Raw genomic sequence first — 17,690 nt, 5'->3', positions numbered from 1 at the left:
GATTCATATTTGAGGATTCGTTTTTGGTCTCTAATTATATAAGGTTTCCTGTACTCGGGGCATATTTAGCATGAACAAGTTTGTTTTACACATTGCAAGCTGTAATAGCCGATGCGGTGTTGGGTGATTAAAGGCAACGAATGACAATAAGTAATAATTTAGTACGTATTCTGATTATGGTATCTTCCAAAGATGAGATATGTCCATTTAGCTCATTGCTTAGTGCCTGGTCCATGGTGCTCCGCTAAAGTAAAAAAGTAAAGGCTTTATTATGTAAGAAGGCTTTCAATTTACAACTGTTCCTGAATGTCCACAATGTCCAAGGAAAAAGGATGCCTGAAAGAGTTGGCAATTATTCAAGGTGCCACCAAATACTTCCAAATTATTTCTGGAAATAATGTTTTGAGAAAATGGAAGAAGTGTGGAGGGATGGGTTCTGAAAAGTGGGAAGGCTACAGGAAAACACTGGAGCGACGAGCACTCCAACCTCCTGGAAGGACTAGTCTGGATCCTGAATAACATACAAATCTATGTCTCTATTCCCTTCTACTGCTTTGTTTTACTTCTTAGATTAAAAAAGACAAATACTCCAAGATTCCTCACTGGGCACCGGGAGTCCCAGGCTTGACATTGTCACTTGTGTACACTGGAGGCAGGACATCTTAGTTTCATCAAAGGACTGTACTGCAATAATAGATGATACTTGTATTATAAAACTGAAGGAAATAACAGGATTGTCCCACTGACAACAAATGAAGAGGACACCTCAGCCCCTTCTTCCTCCTCTTTCTCCCTGAATAGTGACCTCTGCACCGAGCATGCTAGTAACTCACACAGAAGCCAAAGATATTTTCTGATTGACACTCGCTATATCCAGATGCCTGCTGTAAGGTAAATCTCTAAAGCGGCTGGCCACCATTTTTAAGAATCGCAAAAGGCCATAAAAATGTAAAACAAAAATCCTTTTCTCACTTCTCTGGCCCCTCGTCTGCTCCTCAATGCATCTTCAGATTACATCTGCTCATGCTGAAATCTCCGGGACTTCTGGGATTAATGAGATCTCGAGAGGATTTTGTGCCAAAGGTCACTCTGTCATGATGTCACGGCATGCGCCATGACCTTGTTTGTGCATGCGCAGAACCCTCATGAGCCTCATCAAATCCAGATGTCTCTGCTCAATGTCAGAGGACCGGGGAATCTTAGCATAAGCGGTGATGATCTGAAGATATGGAGAGGACTACACTGGGGAAGGTGAGGACCAGAGAAGACGAAGAGGTAAGTATAAAGCTTTTTTTTTTCAGGTTACGTTTATTATGCTCCATGATCAGAGCATAATAAGGAACATTGCATTTTGCCTGATCCGCTAATATTGATGCAAAAAGCATTGCCCACCCAATGGAGGTCCTATCGGGGTGTGGTTAATATGAGAATAAAAAAAATGGCAACAGACCACAATTTCTAAAATACTTGTAGCCTCCATAAATGAAATACTAAGGCACGACTAGGCAACAGTTCATTATTACAATATATAGTTGGAGTTACTTGTAGAGTAAATCCGTTGGGAGCCTCGATGCACGGGTCTACAGTATGGACTGCCTAGCCATTGAATAAAACTGGACACTGAGACCAGCAAGCAATTGAAAATCAGAACGGATTATCCCTTCATACTTATGGCAACGTTAAGTGCTGAAAGTCTTCTCCATGTGATTTATCTTCTAACAAAGCTCAGTACAGAGCTAGAGAATATTTCACAGGAACCGAGAAAACTCAACAACACATTTTTATGAGGAAACGAAGAGTGAGATAAATATCTCCCCTGTTCTCAGTCATAACAATCCACTTTCTTATGCTATAAAGAGCACAGAGCGGTGCCGTCAGATATATGATGAAGCCGTAGGGTTGGAACCATATTGTACGAACTCTCTACTAATTCATAATCCAAGTTTTAATAACAAAGGAGACTCTTGAAATCAATGAAACAAAAGGTCCAGACTCCTAAGAATAAAGAAGCAGATGGAAGAACATTTACATTTCTCCCAGAATAATATTATAGCGGTTTTCAATACACAGCAAAACCTATTATGCGAAAATATAAACATCCATATGCGTATAGAAAGGAAAAGTGGTATCAGCCAAGATTAGACAAAAGCCGATTAAATACTTTACACCGTACTCGGTGTCGGGAAAGATAACAAGAATATTTTTGTTATGTTGGCAGGGGGAGAAACAAAAGCTCTCAATGGAAAGTGTTAAGGAAAAAAAATCTTATTCTGCTGATTGATTTTTTTTTCTTCTAATTTCCACTTCGTTGGCAAGAGAAAGAAAAACCTGGAGGAGAAAAATATCAGAGTGCAAAGAAAGGAATGAGAATACTAAGGGATGGAGTAGGAAAAAATGGTTCCAGGCTTAGTTTTTTCTTCTGCAAGTTTGACTAAAGTTTAAATAAAATTGGTCGGGGATTTCTAGGGACTCTTGGATCAACAAAGAAAACGCACAACCGCTTTTTATCGTACCGGTCACATGAAAAATTATGGTTTCATGACCCATTCAGAGCAGAGAAATGCGTGTACCTACATGAAAATGACTCTGAATACCTGTTGGGATGTAATGTGGAGGATTTAGTAGTTGGAGATAGAAGATTTCTAGAAATGTTACTAGGGCTCAGGTGGATGAAAATTGGGAAGTTCATGCCTTTCCTGTGGTCAGAATGGGATGAAGTTGTCTGTAAATGCAGCACATTTGTTGTCCGGGAGGTTGTGTGTCTGTGAAGCTTTATCCGGGATTATAAGGGTTGTCATATTGGTCAATGTTCGCTCTCAGGACCGGGGAAGGGGATGTGTTACCACAATAGGGAAAGACATGTAGGTTTGTTCCACAACCTATGACTGGGCATGCTTAAGGTCATTCGGGAAGACTGGCTCTTTTTTAGGTTCTTCCACACACTTTTAAGGCACTGTTATAAAAAAAATATTCTGAACAGAAGTATACTTACTTTAAAGCTTTCTTTTCATTGCGGATTCCGCGACTGGAGTCCGGGGTCCCGACTGTGTCCAAAGAATTTTTGTAGCGTTTCCCCTAGAAATATTAACAGAATATGCGTTAATAAACATTTTCTCCAACTTCTAATAAGAATTACTTAGGTTTTTCAGAAATATGAATTATTGACATATCCCTTTTGATTCAATATAATTCAAAGGAAACATTATTGAGCCAATAAACTGCTACCAGAACAAGCTATAGGCAAGATGTTGAGTAACCGAATGGTCCAAATACCTAAAAGGTATTAAACAAAATAGTTAATGCTATGATTTGAGGTGCCGCATCTTTCCCAGAAGAATTAGCGGTCTAGTTTTATACCCTTAAGACAACATTCTCCATAATTCAGAAATCAACATTTTCCCACAGCATTTAACTAATTTTTTGTATCAGATTAATGACAAATGTGGAGTTTCTGTAAAACATAAAGCAAGGCATTATTGTACCTATATAACTGCAATGTATAGCTACAAACACCAAAAAGGGTTGACATAGAAATAATCCTAGTAAAACCCTATTAGATGAGGCAGTAAGTGGTGTTCCACTGACAAGTATACCTTCATCCTGCCCAATCACAGGCCACTCACTTTTATTCTAAATGTAAACATCCTTAAAGAAACACTTCCATCAAAGTTTTTATCCTCTTAATATATTAGAGTCATCATATTATATAGTACCATGTACTTACAATTGCTCATTTTCCCTTTCTACCCAGCTAATTCTTCTCTTTTCCATTAGGTCTATGACATCACGTGATTAAAAACTGACTAGCTCAATCCTTCTAAGCTCTATGTAAAAACAGGAAGTCTTTTCTCCCTGTACGAGTCATCATTAGAACTACAATTGTTCGTCACTGCAGAGGAGGGAGCAGCTGGGTCAGGAGTTGAAGAGGAGGTGGAGCTGGGCTGCCATGAACTTTGCAGCAATGTAAGATTGTGGTTCTAATGATGACTCATGCAGGGAAAAAAGAAACTTCCTGTGTCTACATAGAGCTAAGAAGTGCTATACAATAAGCATAAAGACGTATCAAACGTTTGTTTACATAATCACAATGTTACACACATTTTGAAAGTTGCAAAAAGGACACACAGCACCAGACCCTAGGGACATCAACCACAATATGCGTAAGCACCACCAATGAATTAACCTATCTTCTGCACATATTGTGCACTAAACACATGAAGAGTGGGATTTTGTACTGTTAAATATTAATTATTAATTGAATTATTCTTATTTTCAATTCTGTACTGAGCACATTGCTTCTTGCTGACGTTACAAAAGCTATTTCTCTATATATATAGCTCAGAGTATAAGTCAACACCATATAAAAGGAACACGTGGTCTGTGGGACATATAAATAACGTCTCTTAGGAGGATGGGGCTTGTCACGTGGGATCTGTCACCGCCTGCCTTCACCATCATTCTCCATGGACGTCAGACAAGTCACACATGGAAGGAACAGCTGATAGCCATGATGACTTCAGACTTCACACAGACAGATGGCTTTTACCATTCAGAACTTTGGGAAAGATGAGTAACAAGCGCTGATATTTACAAATAGACAATTTGTTCGTAACTATTTCATCTACTTTTATGTTTTGCTGCAATGTGGATTTTCTGTGGACAATTCAATAAACCACTACATTTTTTATGAGAATATCATGACATTTTTTCTTTAAGAGTAATGCACCTGGTCAATAGTCTTGATTAAATAAATGTGCAAAATAAGCATATTTAACATGTACTAATTAGATACATGTACCATCCACCTGATATACATAGGAAAATATCACTGATAATCATTAGTTTTCTTAAGGTGATCCTCTAAATTGATTTTTTTCTATAACTTCACCCATTATATCCACTGTGATCAGACAGTGGTTGTATGTCTACCCCAGGTTGCTGGTATTTTCTAGGCTGTCGGTCCTTTCTGTAACTTTTAAATAGTGTGTAATAAGGTGATTATGTAAATAAACTTTTGATACTTCTTTATGCTTATTGTATAGCACTTCCTTTTTTTCAGATTTATGCTGCTCAAAAAAATAAAGGGAACACTAAAATACCACATCCAAGATATCTCTGAATTAAATATTCCAGTTGCAAATTTTTATTCATTGCATAGTGGAATGTGTTCAGAACAATAAAACATTACAATTATCAATGTCAATCAAAATGAATATCCCACGGAGGTCTGGATTTGGAATGATATTCAAAATCAAAGTGGAAAATCAAATTACAGGCTGATCCAACTTCAGTGGAAATGCCTCATGACAAGGAAAAGATGCTCAGTATTGTGTGTGGTCTCCACGTGCCTGTATGGCCTCCGTACTGTACAACGCCTGGGTATGCTCCTGATGAGGCGACGGATGGTCTCCTGAGGGATCTCCTCCCAGACCTGGACTAAAGCATCCGCCAACTCCTGGACAGTCTGTGGTACAACGTGACGTAGGTGGATGGTATGAGACATGATGTCCCAGATGTGCTCAATCGGATTCAGGTCTGGGGAACGGGCGGGCCAGTCTATAGCTTCAATGCCTTCATCTAGCAGGAACTGGTGACACACTCCAGTCACATGAGGTTTGGCATCGTCCTGCATTAGGAGGAACAAAGAGCCAAACGCACCAGCATATGGTCTCACAAGGGGTCTGAGGATCTAATCTTGGTACCTAATGGCAGTCAGGGTACCTCTGGCGAGCACATGGAGGTCTGTGTGGCTCTCCAAAGAAATGCCACCCCACACCATTACAGACCCGCTGCCAAACCAGTGATGCTGAAGGGTGAAGTTTGCATTCCAAACGTCAAATGGTGCTCCTTGCCTTCAGAGCGCTGTCATGCGAACAAACAGTAGTTTTCTACCACATATGGGTTAGCGACGTTCTCAGGAAAAATTCCACAACAAATTTTGCTGTGCATTTCTTCCTGTAACCCTTGTGAAAATTAAAAATTTGGGGCTCAAACAACACTTTTGTGGAAAAATATGATTTTTCATTTTCTCAGCTCAACATTATAACATTCTGTGAAACACCTGGTGGTTCAAGTGCTCCCCACACATCTAAATAAAGTTTTTGTGGGGTCTAGTTTCCAAAATGGGGTCACTAATGGAGTGGTTTCCAATGTTTAGGCACATCAGGGGCTCTGAAAACACGACATGGTGTCCACTATCTATTCCAGAAATAAATAAATACATACAATGCCATGCTGAAACTAGTAGTGTGGTCATCAAACCTAAAGGGGTTATCCAGGACACTGGGTTTTTTTGGCTACTGGGCTAAGAAGCTACTGGCAGGTAGTTGCTAACTTCCTGTCTGTTCGGCCCTTTGGCTTCATGTGACACCACTTCAACAGAGCAGCTCTAATTATTCCGCTCTATCGACACGGCATCATTGCTGATGTCATGCTGATTGACAGTCGGCTCCCCAACAGTCAATCAGCATGATATTGGCAGTGATTCCCAATTGACAAGAGTAGGAAACAAAGGAGCTGTTCTGTCAAAAAGCTGTCACTAGAAACAGGATAATCACCGGCAATAATGGTCTGTAACCGATAATTAGATAATAGTATACAATAGAGATAATTTCAGAAGAATAAGTTGATGAATCCGTGGCTGAATTTTGTAGTTTTCTCATGATTTAAATACCTATTGCATATCTTTACAACATTATTAAACCCTCTTCAAGTGAAACCAGATATAACCCTTCGGACCAAACTCACGTCGCCTTGCAGTGGTCTCTCCTACAACTCCCACATAAGTTTCTGACATTTGGTCATGAGCGTTACAGTATATATTCATTCATTTATGTATTGCTTGCACGTCACTCAGGATATAAAAGGCGATACAATGGAAACATGAGTTCTTGTGGGAATCCTGGGAAAATCTTACTTGGGGCGACAATTATAATTCTTCACAGTAGAGGGGAGGTAACGCTTTACAGGCATGCAGCTATGACACAGTTCTGAGCTGAAGTTGATCACAGGGATATTATTCAAGCTTCTTTTCATCACACCGAATAACTTCTCTTCAAGTAATGCTTCATAAACATATATGAAAGTCTCTTCACAGATAAAGTCTCTTCACACACACAGTGTCTTAACCTAAGCAGAACTGTTTCTTGCTCATGCAGTGAGCTTGGGGTAAAGAGGGATGAGTCTGGTGCTGTAGCTCTCTCACTTCTATCTTGAGGTAATAAAGATACTCCTGGCTGTCCTGACTGCTTCTATTATTACAGCAATCACTTCCCATTAAGAACTGGGCTATACAGCGGATTTCAGTCTGACAGTTGACTCTCTAGCACACACCTTTCTCTTGGATGTCCTGGACACAATAACAACTTTCCCAGTATCCCCTGAGGCTGAGCTAACCACTCCCTGTCTGCTATAACCATTTTAACACCTATAGTTGCTGGATGATTCTAAATCAACAGTGCTTCTGTCTGTCACATATGGAAACCACTGAATCAAACTTTTCCAGAGGTGCTATGTGTTAGACAGTCCAAGGCTATGGCTAGTACACTCAGTATATACTTATATTCAATATCAACCAAACCAAAAACAAAGAATTAAAGACACACTGTAGTGTCATTGTATTGGACAGGAAAACGGACACTCTATCAGAACCTACAACCTATACTAGACAGAGTACAAAGTCCAAATATGTAAAAATACATATCAATATTTATTACAAAATTACAAGTAATAACTCACATAAAATAAGAAAAGGCGATGGAAAAAGTGTCGCACAGTGTCAACAAATTTCCACTGCACAAATCCTTACATAACGTATCAGGTATAGGGTAAGAGCCAAAAAGACAACATACATAATCAAAGATGGTATAATATATAACAGTGCACATAATGCATATTGATCCACTACCAATAATCAAGAAAACAGGAGTTTAATACAATAAACTGGGAGGTATCCACATCATAATAAAATTGTATTATCACGTTATAAATAAAAAAGGGACAGCAAACCCAGAAAAATCTATGTCATGGAATCAGATCATGGTAGTGATAGTTAGCCAAATAGGGGCATCTCACCCATTGTAACCTGTGTATGGAAGTGCCAATCTTTGATTATGTATATTGTCTTTTTGGCTCTTACCATATACCTGATACGTTATGTATGGATTTGTGCAGTGGAAATTTGTTGACACTGTGCGCCACTTTTTCCATCACCTTTTCTTATTATATGTGAGTTATTATTTGTAATTTTGTAATAAAAATTGATATATATTTTTACATATTTGAACTTTGTACTCAGTATAGACTTGTCCACATATTGCTTCTCCAGACTTGGTTAACACACTAAATGAATAATAAAGGGCAGTGATATACAGTGCATGATGATGCATCCAATGTCAATTTGCTCCTCTTAAATGGGATTTAAATATATGCCAGCCACAGGAATTCTAATAATCAATAATTTATTATTATAGTCAGTCTATAAGTGCACATCATGAAATGTTTACTAGGCCTCCACCAATAACCCATCAAGAGAAAACAATAAAATGCAAAGTTTAGCTATTGCAATCCAAAGTGATATAAAGGAAATTGAGCATGTAAGTGTAAGGTGATAAATGCTTAATGTCTCCATTTTCCGACCATCAGATTTTTAGTGCTATCAGAATCGGACCTTTCTGCTCATAGTGTCTTCAAGAGAACCCAGAAAATTTACTCTGGGCTTCCGAATACACCAGAATCTAAGAGGTATGTGATTTATAAGTGGGGCAGAATACCAGGTTTGATGTGCCATGTTACGAAGCCCCACGTGTCACTGGCTACCGGTGACTCCACCACGGCTCCATGGTCATGTGCATAGCTGGCAAAATCAAACACTACTCAAGAGAATGGTTTGACGGCACTACCAGAGGGTGGATTCCTTGGAAAGTCATTTTTAATTTAGTAAGCAAAGGGATCCAGTGAAGGAAGGAGGAAATAGCAAAAGAATTTTGGCCTGCTTTATCATTTGCGATTTATTGAAGTAATTTTTTTTAAAACATTTTTGCCACATTTACCGACCATTTTTTTGTGCCAAGTACATCAAAATGGAGCACACGGTTTATGGATTTGGTGCAAAACTGAAACTGCTCTTTGTTTTGGTCTTTGACCAGTTTTTGTATATTTTCAGCAGCAAAAGTCGCAAAATGTTTATAAAGCCAAATTGAAAACTCCTTCGAAAACCAGGAGTGACATATGCCCGGCCCTTCCCCACAGAAAATGCGACATTTGGCAAAAATTGCACTTCATAAATCTGTCTAGCGCTTCGAGATAAGTAAAGTTAGAGGGAAAAAAAGACTTAAAAATAAAACACAACTTAAAAAGTGGTGCAAAGCACATAGAGAATAAAGCTAAAAATCCCTAAAGTGGAGCAAATTTGGAGTGTTGATTTGGGTCTATGTACAGGGGGGACAAAAAAAATTTGATACACTGCCGATTTTGCAAGTTTTCCCACCTACAAAGAATGGAGAGGTCTGTAATTATTATCATAGGTACTCTCCAACTGTGAGAGACAGAATCTAAAAAAAAACAACAAAAAAAAAACAACCCAGAAAAACACATTGTATGATTTTTAAATAATTAAATTGCATTTTATTTCATGAAGTAATTATTTGATCACCTGCCAAACAGCAAGAATTCTTTCTCTTACAGACCTGCTAGTTGTTCTTTACGAAGCCCTCCTACTCTGCACTCATTACCTGTAAGAATTGCCCCTTTTTGAACTTGACATCTGTCCACACTATCAATCAATCACTCGCCAACCTTTCCACCATTGCCAAAACCAAAGAGCTGCCTTAGGACACCAAGGATAAAATTGTAGACCTGCACAAGGCTGGGATGGGCTGCAGGACCATAGGAAAGCAGCTTGGTGAGAGAGCAACAACTGTTGGTACAATTATTTAAAAATGGAAGAAACACAAGCTGACTGTCAATCTTCCTTGGTCTGGGGCTCCATGCAAAATCTCTTTTCGTGGGGTAAGGATGATTCTGAGAATGGTCAGGAACCAGCACGAAACTACACAGGAGGACCTGGTCAATAACCTAAAGAGAGCTGCGGCCAGTCTCAAACATTACCGTTAGTAATACATTAAACCGTCATGGATTAAAATCCTGCAGTGCACACAAGGTCCCCCTGCTCACACCAGCAAATGTCCAGGCCAGTTTGAAGTTCACCAATGACCATCTGGATGATCCAGAGGAGACATGGGAGAATGTCACATGGTCAGATGAGACCAAAATAGAACTTTTTCATATCAACTCCACTCGTCGTGTTTGGAGGAAGAAGAAGGATGAGTACAACCCCAAGAACACCGTCCCAACCATGAAGCATGGTGGGGAAAATATCATACTTTGTGGGTGCTTTACTGCAAAGGGGACAGGATGACTGCATCATATTGAAGGGAGGATGGATGGAATAATGTTTTGCAAGATTTTAGCCAACAACCTCCTTCTTTCCGTAAGAGCATTGAAAATGGGTCATGTCTGTCTCTCACAGTTGAAGTGTACCTACGATAAAAATTAGACTTATCCATTCCTTGTAGGTTGGAAAACTGGCAAAATCGGCAGTGTATGGAATACTTATTTTACCCACCATACCTCCCAACCAGACCTCTCAAGTGCCATAATGATGCTGATACAGGAGGTAACTATTGAGTGAGGGTAACTATTATAATGATTTATCACATACTTAACTATACTATGCTTAAAAACATACTGTACTATATTGGAATACAATATATTTAATTACATTACCTTACCGAATATTATGTGGTTTAAAGGGAACCTGTCACCTGAATTTGGCGGGACTGGTTTTGGGTCATATGGGCGGAGTTTTCAGGTGTTTGATTCACCCTTTCCTTACCCGTTGGCTGCATGCTGGCTGCATGCTGGCCAAAATATTGGATTGAAGTTCATTCTCTGTCCTCCGTAGTACATGCCTTGCACAGGCGTGTACTACGGAGGACAGAGAATGAACTTCAATCCAATATTGTGGTCAGCATGCAGCCAGCGGGTAAGGAAAGGGTGAATCAAACACCCGAAAACTCCGCCCATATGACCCAAAACCAGTCCCGCCAAATTCAGGTGACAGGTTCCCTTTAAATACATTGTACTTAGAGGGGCTGTGCAGTGAAAACCGATAAGTCTGCAGTCATTCTGTATGAATGTAGACATATGAATCCCCCCAGTGCACGCACTGTGCGCTGCAGGGATTCGTCGGTTTTAGACCCGGGACCAGAGGGCATGTATGAGTTATACATACCCCGGGCCAGTGGGCTCAGCCTCGCTCTCCATACACTTGTATGGAACGAAACCTCACCCTCTAGTTGGACACACTTACTGGACGGCTGCATCACTAGATGGGGCGCGGACTCGGTTCAATACAAGTGTATGGAGAGCGAGGCTGCGCCCACTGGCTGGGGGTATGTATAAGTCATACATACCCTCTGGGCCTGGGTCTGAACCGGCGAATCTCCACAGCATTACACTATTAGTATAATGTATCTTACTATGCTGTACAGAAGTATAGATACCACTATAATCATACTATCCTGTTCCTTTGGAACAGCCAGGGGGCAACTAAGGAAAAACAGATGAATCTCCTTGGTCCTGCTGAAGCCTTGCTCGCGTAAAGTAGTGATTCTATCTGCACTTGTGGAGAGACAGAGAATTAGTGAAGAGGGAGTTTAGAATCTAAAAGGGCATGGCTACATTATGCAAGTAGACTCTTCAGAGAGGAAGAGGACTGGAACTCTAGTGCCATCTATTTGATGTAACAATCCTAAAAGTCAATATAATAATAATAATAATAATTTTTATTTATATAGCGCCAACATATTCCGCAGCACTTTACAATAAGCGGGGACATGTACAAACAATAAATTCGGTACGAGTTAAGACAATTTAAACAGTGACATTAGGAGTGAGGTCCCTGCTCGCAAGCTTACAATCTACAAGGAAATGGGGGGACACAATAGGTGAAAAGTGCTTGTTATTTCAGGTCTGGCAATTATAATAAATAGGGATTTTCATATAAAGCTGCATGATCCGGTCATCAGCCCGTGTGTTTAAGTGCAATAGTCAAGAATCAAGTGCAGTTATCGTGTACATGGTGGGTGTGGAGACAGATGAATAGTAGGGTGCAGATTCAGAATAATATTTGGAAGGAGGGAACAGGGCAAAATTAGTTTACTGAGTACTTGATGTGGTAGGCTTGTTTGAAGAGATGGGTTTTCAAAGCGCACTTGAATAGGTCGGGGCTAGGTATCAGTCTGATTGTCTGGGGAAGTGCACTCCAGAGAGCTGGCGCAGCACGAGAGAAGTCTTGGAGACGGAGGTGCGAGGTTTGGATTACGGGGGATGTTAGTCTTAGGTCATTTGTAGAACGGAGGGCACGTGTAGGGCGATAGACAGAGATGAGAGAGGAGATATAAGGCAGTGCAGAACTGTGGAGAGCTTTGTGGGTGAGAGAGATGAGTTTATACTGGACCGTGTAGTGAATGGGTAGCCAGTGTAATGACTGGCACAAAATGTAGGCATCGGTGAAGCGGCTGGACAGAAATATGACTCTGGCTGCAGCATTTAAGATGGATTGGAGAAGAGAAAGTTTGGTAAGAGGGAGACCGATCAGAAGAGAGTTGCAGTAGTCCAGACGAGAATGAATAAGAGCGACAGTAAGAGTCTTAGCAGTTTCAACAGTGAGAAGAGGTCGGATTCTGGAGATGTTTTTAAGATGTAGGTGACAAGAGTGAGTGATCGGATCTAGGGAGTAAAGGAAAGTTCGGTGTCGAATATGACCCCAAGATAGCGGGCATGCTGCTTGGGAGTTATGGTTGAACCCTCCAGGGTTATTTCGATGTTGGGTAGAGTGAGGTTAGTAGAAGGGAGAAACACAAGAAGTTCCGTTTTGGAGAGATTTAGTTTCAGGTAGAGGGAGGACATGATGTTAGAGACAGCAGACAGACAATCCTTGGTATTTTGAATTAGGGTAGGGATGATGTCAGGGGAAGAAGTGTATAATTGGGTGTCATCAGCATAGAGATGGTACTGGAACCCAAATCTGCTGATTGTTTGTCCAATAGAGGCAGTGTATAGAGAGAAGAGGAGGGGGCCTAGGACTGAGCCCTGCGGAACCCTGATAGTAAGGGGACGAGGAGAGGAAGAGGAGCCGGCAAAAGATACAGTGAAGGAGCGGTCAGAGAGGTAGGAGGAGAACCAGGAGAGGGCTGTGTCCTTGAGGCCTATGGAGAGGAGCATGGTGAGAAGGAGCTGGTGATCCACAGTGTCAAATGCGGCAGAGAGATCCAGGAGAATCAGCAGAGAGCAGTGACCTTTGGATTTAGCTGTTATTAGGTCATTAGAGACTTTAGTGAGGGCAGTTTCAGTGGAGTGTAAAGAGCGGAAACCAGATTGTAAGGGGTCAAGAAGAGAGTTATCCGAGAGATAGCGGATTAGACGGGAGTGGACCAAGCGTTCCAGGAGTTTAGAGATGAAGGAAAGGTTAGAGACAGGTCTGTATTTAGCCGTGCAGTTCTGGTCCAGGGATGGGTTTTTAAGTAAAGGGGTTATGATGGCATGTTTAAATGAGGAGGGAAAGATACCTGAAGAAAGAGAGAGGTTAAATATTTTAGTCAGGTGAGTGGTGACCACAGGTGAGAGAGACTGCAGGATATGTGAAGGAATGGGGTCACTGTTGCAGGTTGTAGGCCGAGCAGAAGCGAGGAGCTTGGAAACTTCTTCTTCACTCAATATTGAGTGAGGCCACATGACCTACAATAAGCCAAACCAGAAATTCCATGTAAATTCCCAGAGGAGCATTATATGGCCTATAAGTCTCCTTACAAGGACTTGGTGCTTTGCACAAGGAGAAATTTTACCCCTATTGGCTACAGTAAAATCTTTTTTTCCAATGCTCTTTGCACACTACAAACTACAGAAGGCAAGCCTGACTGTAACATACTATACTAGACTATATTGCACTATTCTATGCCATACCATCCTATATATTGCTCTGGCACCACACTTTTCTATTTGACACTATGCCATACAATGCTACTTTGCACTGAAGCAAGAGAGGAGGCAAATAGGAGATGTTATGGCAAATCAAATGGCACAAGCAATGTCATTATTGTGGACAGAGCAGAATTTTAAATAAAGTGTTAGACAATATATCTGTGTTTTTAGATAATCAGATTAGTGCACACTGTGGAATTACGACACACATTTGGGCAGAAATTTCCATGTTATAATCATCATTGTCAGAAACCAACATATCACCCGGGAACAGACTACAGAGCATTTCACACAAATTATCAAACAGATGTAACTCGGATACACCAGGCAGCCATGACGTCTCTCTGACTAACTTGCTTTATATATAGTTTTAGTTATGAATTATTAAATCCCCTCCGAATGCGCCTGGCAGGAGAGGACAGGTTTTAATGGGGCCTGGGAAAGAGAACAGAGGATTTGATTCTCTGTTAGATGACTGAATGTTTAGCAGAATTTGAGCACCCCAAGGATCTGTGAGGGAGCGCTGGATGTGAATGGGTTTTGTGGCTGATACCAACACAAAGCATGACTTGTTTTGTTCTGACTTTGGGGAATATTCTGAGAATTCACGTTGTACAATAATTAGGAATTCAGAATCGGATTTAGTGAACATGGCATTACTGGTTTATGAAACATTTTCTTATAACCAGATGGTGAGAAACCTAAGGGCCTGAGCAAAAGGCCCCTGAACTATCACTAGTCATTTTTCTGTGGAGGAGACTTATGGGACCTCACATTATTCGGGCACCAGGTGCGAGTGCAACCTCTATGCCCGCTACAGTTATGACCTTAGCTGGTGCCTACTTGTTGGCTTTTGCTAAACATTACAGGCAAAGTGAAGACCGGGACTCTTGTAAACAAATTATGTATATGTACATTATCTGTGGCCTAAAAACAGCATGTGGGGGACATTTAAGATCTCCAAGGAAGATAAATCTGGCAATAAGGGTGCTCACCATTGGCAAAACGTTTGCATCAACCGTACACTGTGAGGGCTTGACACGCTTAGCTGCTTCTTCAGGTAGACACAGCCTTGGTAGTGAAACACCTGCTGGTTTACTAAAGTCAGTATAAACCAAGGCAGGGTTCAGAAATCAAAAGCAGAGCTTTTCTGGCTTAATGGAAAACAAAACAAATAAAGTACAACAGAGTCTTTTCTCTGCAGGTTTCACCTGCAGACATCTTGCAATGTCCTCTACTCCTCCTGGAGCCAAGTGGGAGTCCTTCCTCTCCCAATACACCACCCAGATTGTCTCTCATGTCAAGGTATATAACCAGCACCATGTGATGATCACATGATCGTGACATCAACGCAGGTCCTGCTAGTACACATGCTAGTGTTGGCTCCGCAGGAGGGGATATGGTGAGCACCCTCCCTCCCACTCTATGGGCGCTCACTTAAAACCAGCCCATGTATAACTTTAAATTAACTCTTTTATCACTGGAGGCAAAAGTATCCTGGTTTTACATCACTAAACGCATTGTGCGCAGTGACACATCTCTCCCCTCATACATTGTGCCAGTGACTCTGTCACAACACAGATATGATCCAAAGTAGCTACAAAGTGCCGTTTGTTGGGTGCTGGATATAAGTGACTGGACCTGTGGCAAGACAATCTTATAGACTGGATGACCAATATGGAGAACAAGGTCGATCCAAGTCTACCGAAACAAGTGATTTTTCTTCAGACTCAAAGGTAGCCATAATGTCACTTAGGGCAAAGGTTCGGAACAAGACAGAGTGGTTTGATGGCACCATCAAAAGCACATGCTCTCCCAGGTAACATTTCTATGTCTTAGCAGATCTTACCGGCTCGCTAAGAGAAGGGATGTGATGCTAAGTCGCTTCTCATGAAGAAGCCATGAGCCAGGAAGACACGGATTGTGAAACACGCATTGGTCTTCTAACCCTGACAAAATAGCCTCATATATGCCTGTGAGGCTGCGGAGTTTGGGTCAGGAGACCCGTGGAAAGTCCATGCATCGTGGTCCGTGCGGATGTGTGAATCCGGCCTGACATGAATGCACTACATGGTTACATAACGGCACAAGCACCACATGGCTACAATAAGATCCCAATATAGAACTGTCTTCCTAATAGATGACATTTGCAGTACTATAAGCTTGTGTACAGCGCCATCAGTTAACATCATGTCACATTGACACAATATCCACTAATAAAAACAGATACATGTCAGAACGACTACACATGCCAGGCTTTAAGTACAAGTTAATAATGAACAAGACGTAAAATGAAAGACATTTACTTAACAACAATGTAAAAAAATATTTGATTACACAGCTCACGACTTATTCAAGAACACTAAAAAAACTATCATATAGAAAAACACTAACACATAAAAACACTAACAAAACAATCCAAAAGTTACATAACTCCATAGATGTGCATATAACACAACCACATATGTAAAAATGATCTCCAAATATCAAATACATTCCACAAACTCCCTATCGAAAATACATTCACGTTTCGTGAAATTAGAATGTAACAGTATATGAGAAAAGCTAAAGCATAAAAATCATAAGGAATAAAACTAAAACAAATACAGAACAGACAGACAGACAGACAAATACCATTTTTAAGTCAAAGAAGTGAAGGATATCACAATTTTTCATCACATTATTCCTAACATGGTCGACATTTCTTCTGCATTGTGTGATCGTGTATATTTAAAAACTCAAGTCATGTTTTGTAGTTTTAAAATTTCTCAACTTTTTTTGAATTAAGTTCACAAATAATTTACTAAATTACTTTAATGTCATAATTTTTTTTCATGAGTACGTCTTACAAAATGTTAACAAATATTGGGGAAGTCGCAGAGAGCCGGTGATGGAGCAGGATTGGGCGACTACAGTTGTGTTTCTTATGATTACTAGCCTAAGCCCTAAAAACATTTAAACCTGGAAAACCCAAGAAAAATTTGGCTGCAACATTTCTGCCAAAGCAATAAAATTATAAGAACGACATAAAGCAACAACACTAGGTAGTGTAGGTAGCTGCGAACTGTCAACACTAAAGGCGCAGTCAGGCGGCCGTATTACTTGCGCGAGGATCGCATCGCAATCCCCGGACTGTCCGTCTGCTCTTCTGATCTCAGCGTAACATTTTCAATTTCCTTTTATAATTCTATCATCTGATCCCTTTTAAATAATTTATAGGTGTCATGATCTGACAAGAGTCTCATCTCTTGATGATAGTCGACAGGATCTAAAACCAATACGCCTTCCCCCTAGTGTGTGGGGTTTTACTAAGATTTATGGTTTCCTTTGTAGATTCTCTTAACCTTGCTTCTATCCAATCATAAGGTTTGTTCGTGACTTTTTTTCCATTCAGATTTTCTTGATTTTTAATTATTGCTCTTTTCAAGATTCCACCATATTCCTTACTGTTGTTTTTAGGGTAAAAATGTATTTTGCTTTTAGTCTTGAATGAATAACGAGAGGATCCTGCATTTTTTTGCCTTGTGTGACTAGGTGCATCTGTCCCATACATCTCTGTATGTAGGCAGTATATAAATAGCTGAGAATAAGGCACCATATGGAGGGATCATACACGCCGAGATCCTTCAGCCGCAGGGTCCCTTCTT

The 17,690-nt window shown here is 40.5% G+C and overlaps 1 protein-coding gene across 5 annotated transcripts in view; it reads right to left on the bottom strand.

The window, feature by feature from the left end:
• The window catches only part of SYT7 (synaptotagmin 7), a 542,375-nt gene that overhangs the window by 234,022 nt on the left and 290,663 nt on the right, over positions 1-17,690 (bottom strand). For all 5 annotated transcript variants that reach the window (XM_069740295.1, XM_069740293.1, XM_069740294.1 and 2 more), the window contains exon 3: positions 2,993-3,075. In XM_069740295.1, coding sequence (XP_069596396.1) covers positions 2,993-3,075 — 83 coding nt within the window. The remainder of the gene's footprint in view (positions 1-2,992; positions 3,076-17,690) is intronic.

Source organism: Ranitomeya imitator, chromosome 9, assembly GCF_032444005.1.
Source record: "Ranitomeya imitator isolate aRanImi1 chromosome 9, aRanImi1.pri, whole genome shotgun sequence".
NCBI classification, from domain to species: Eukaryota; Metazoa; Chordata; class Amphibia; order Anura; family Dendrobatidae; genus Ranitomeya; species Ranitomeya imitator.
Note: the sequence above shows the minus strand (reverse complement) of the source record. Positions and strands in the feature narration are given on the sequence as shown.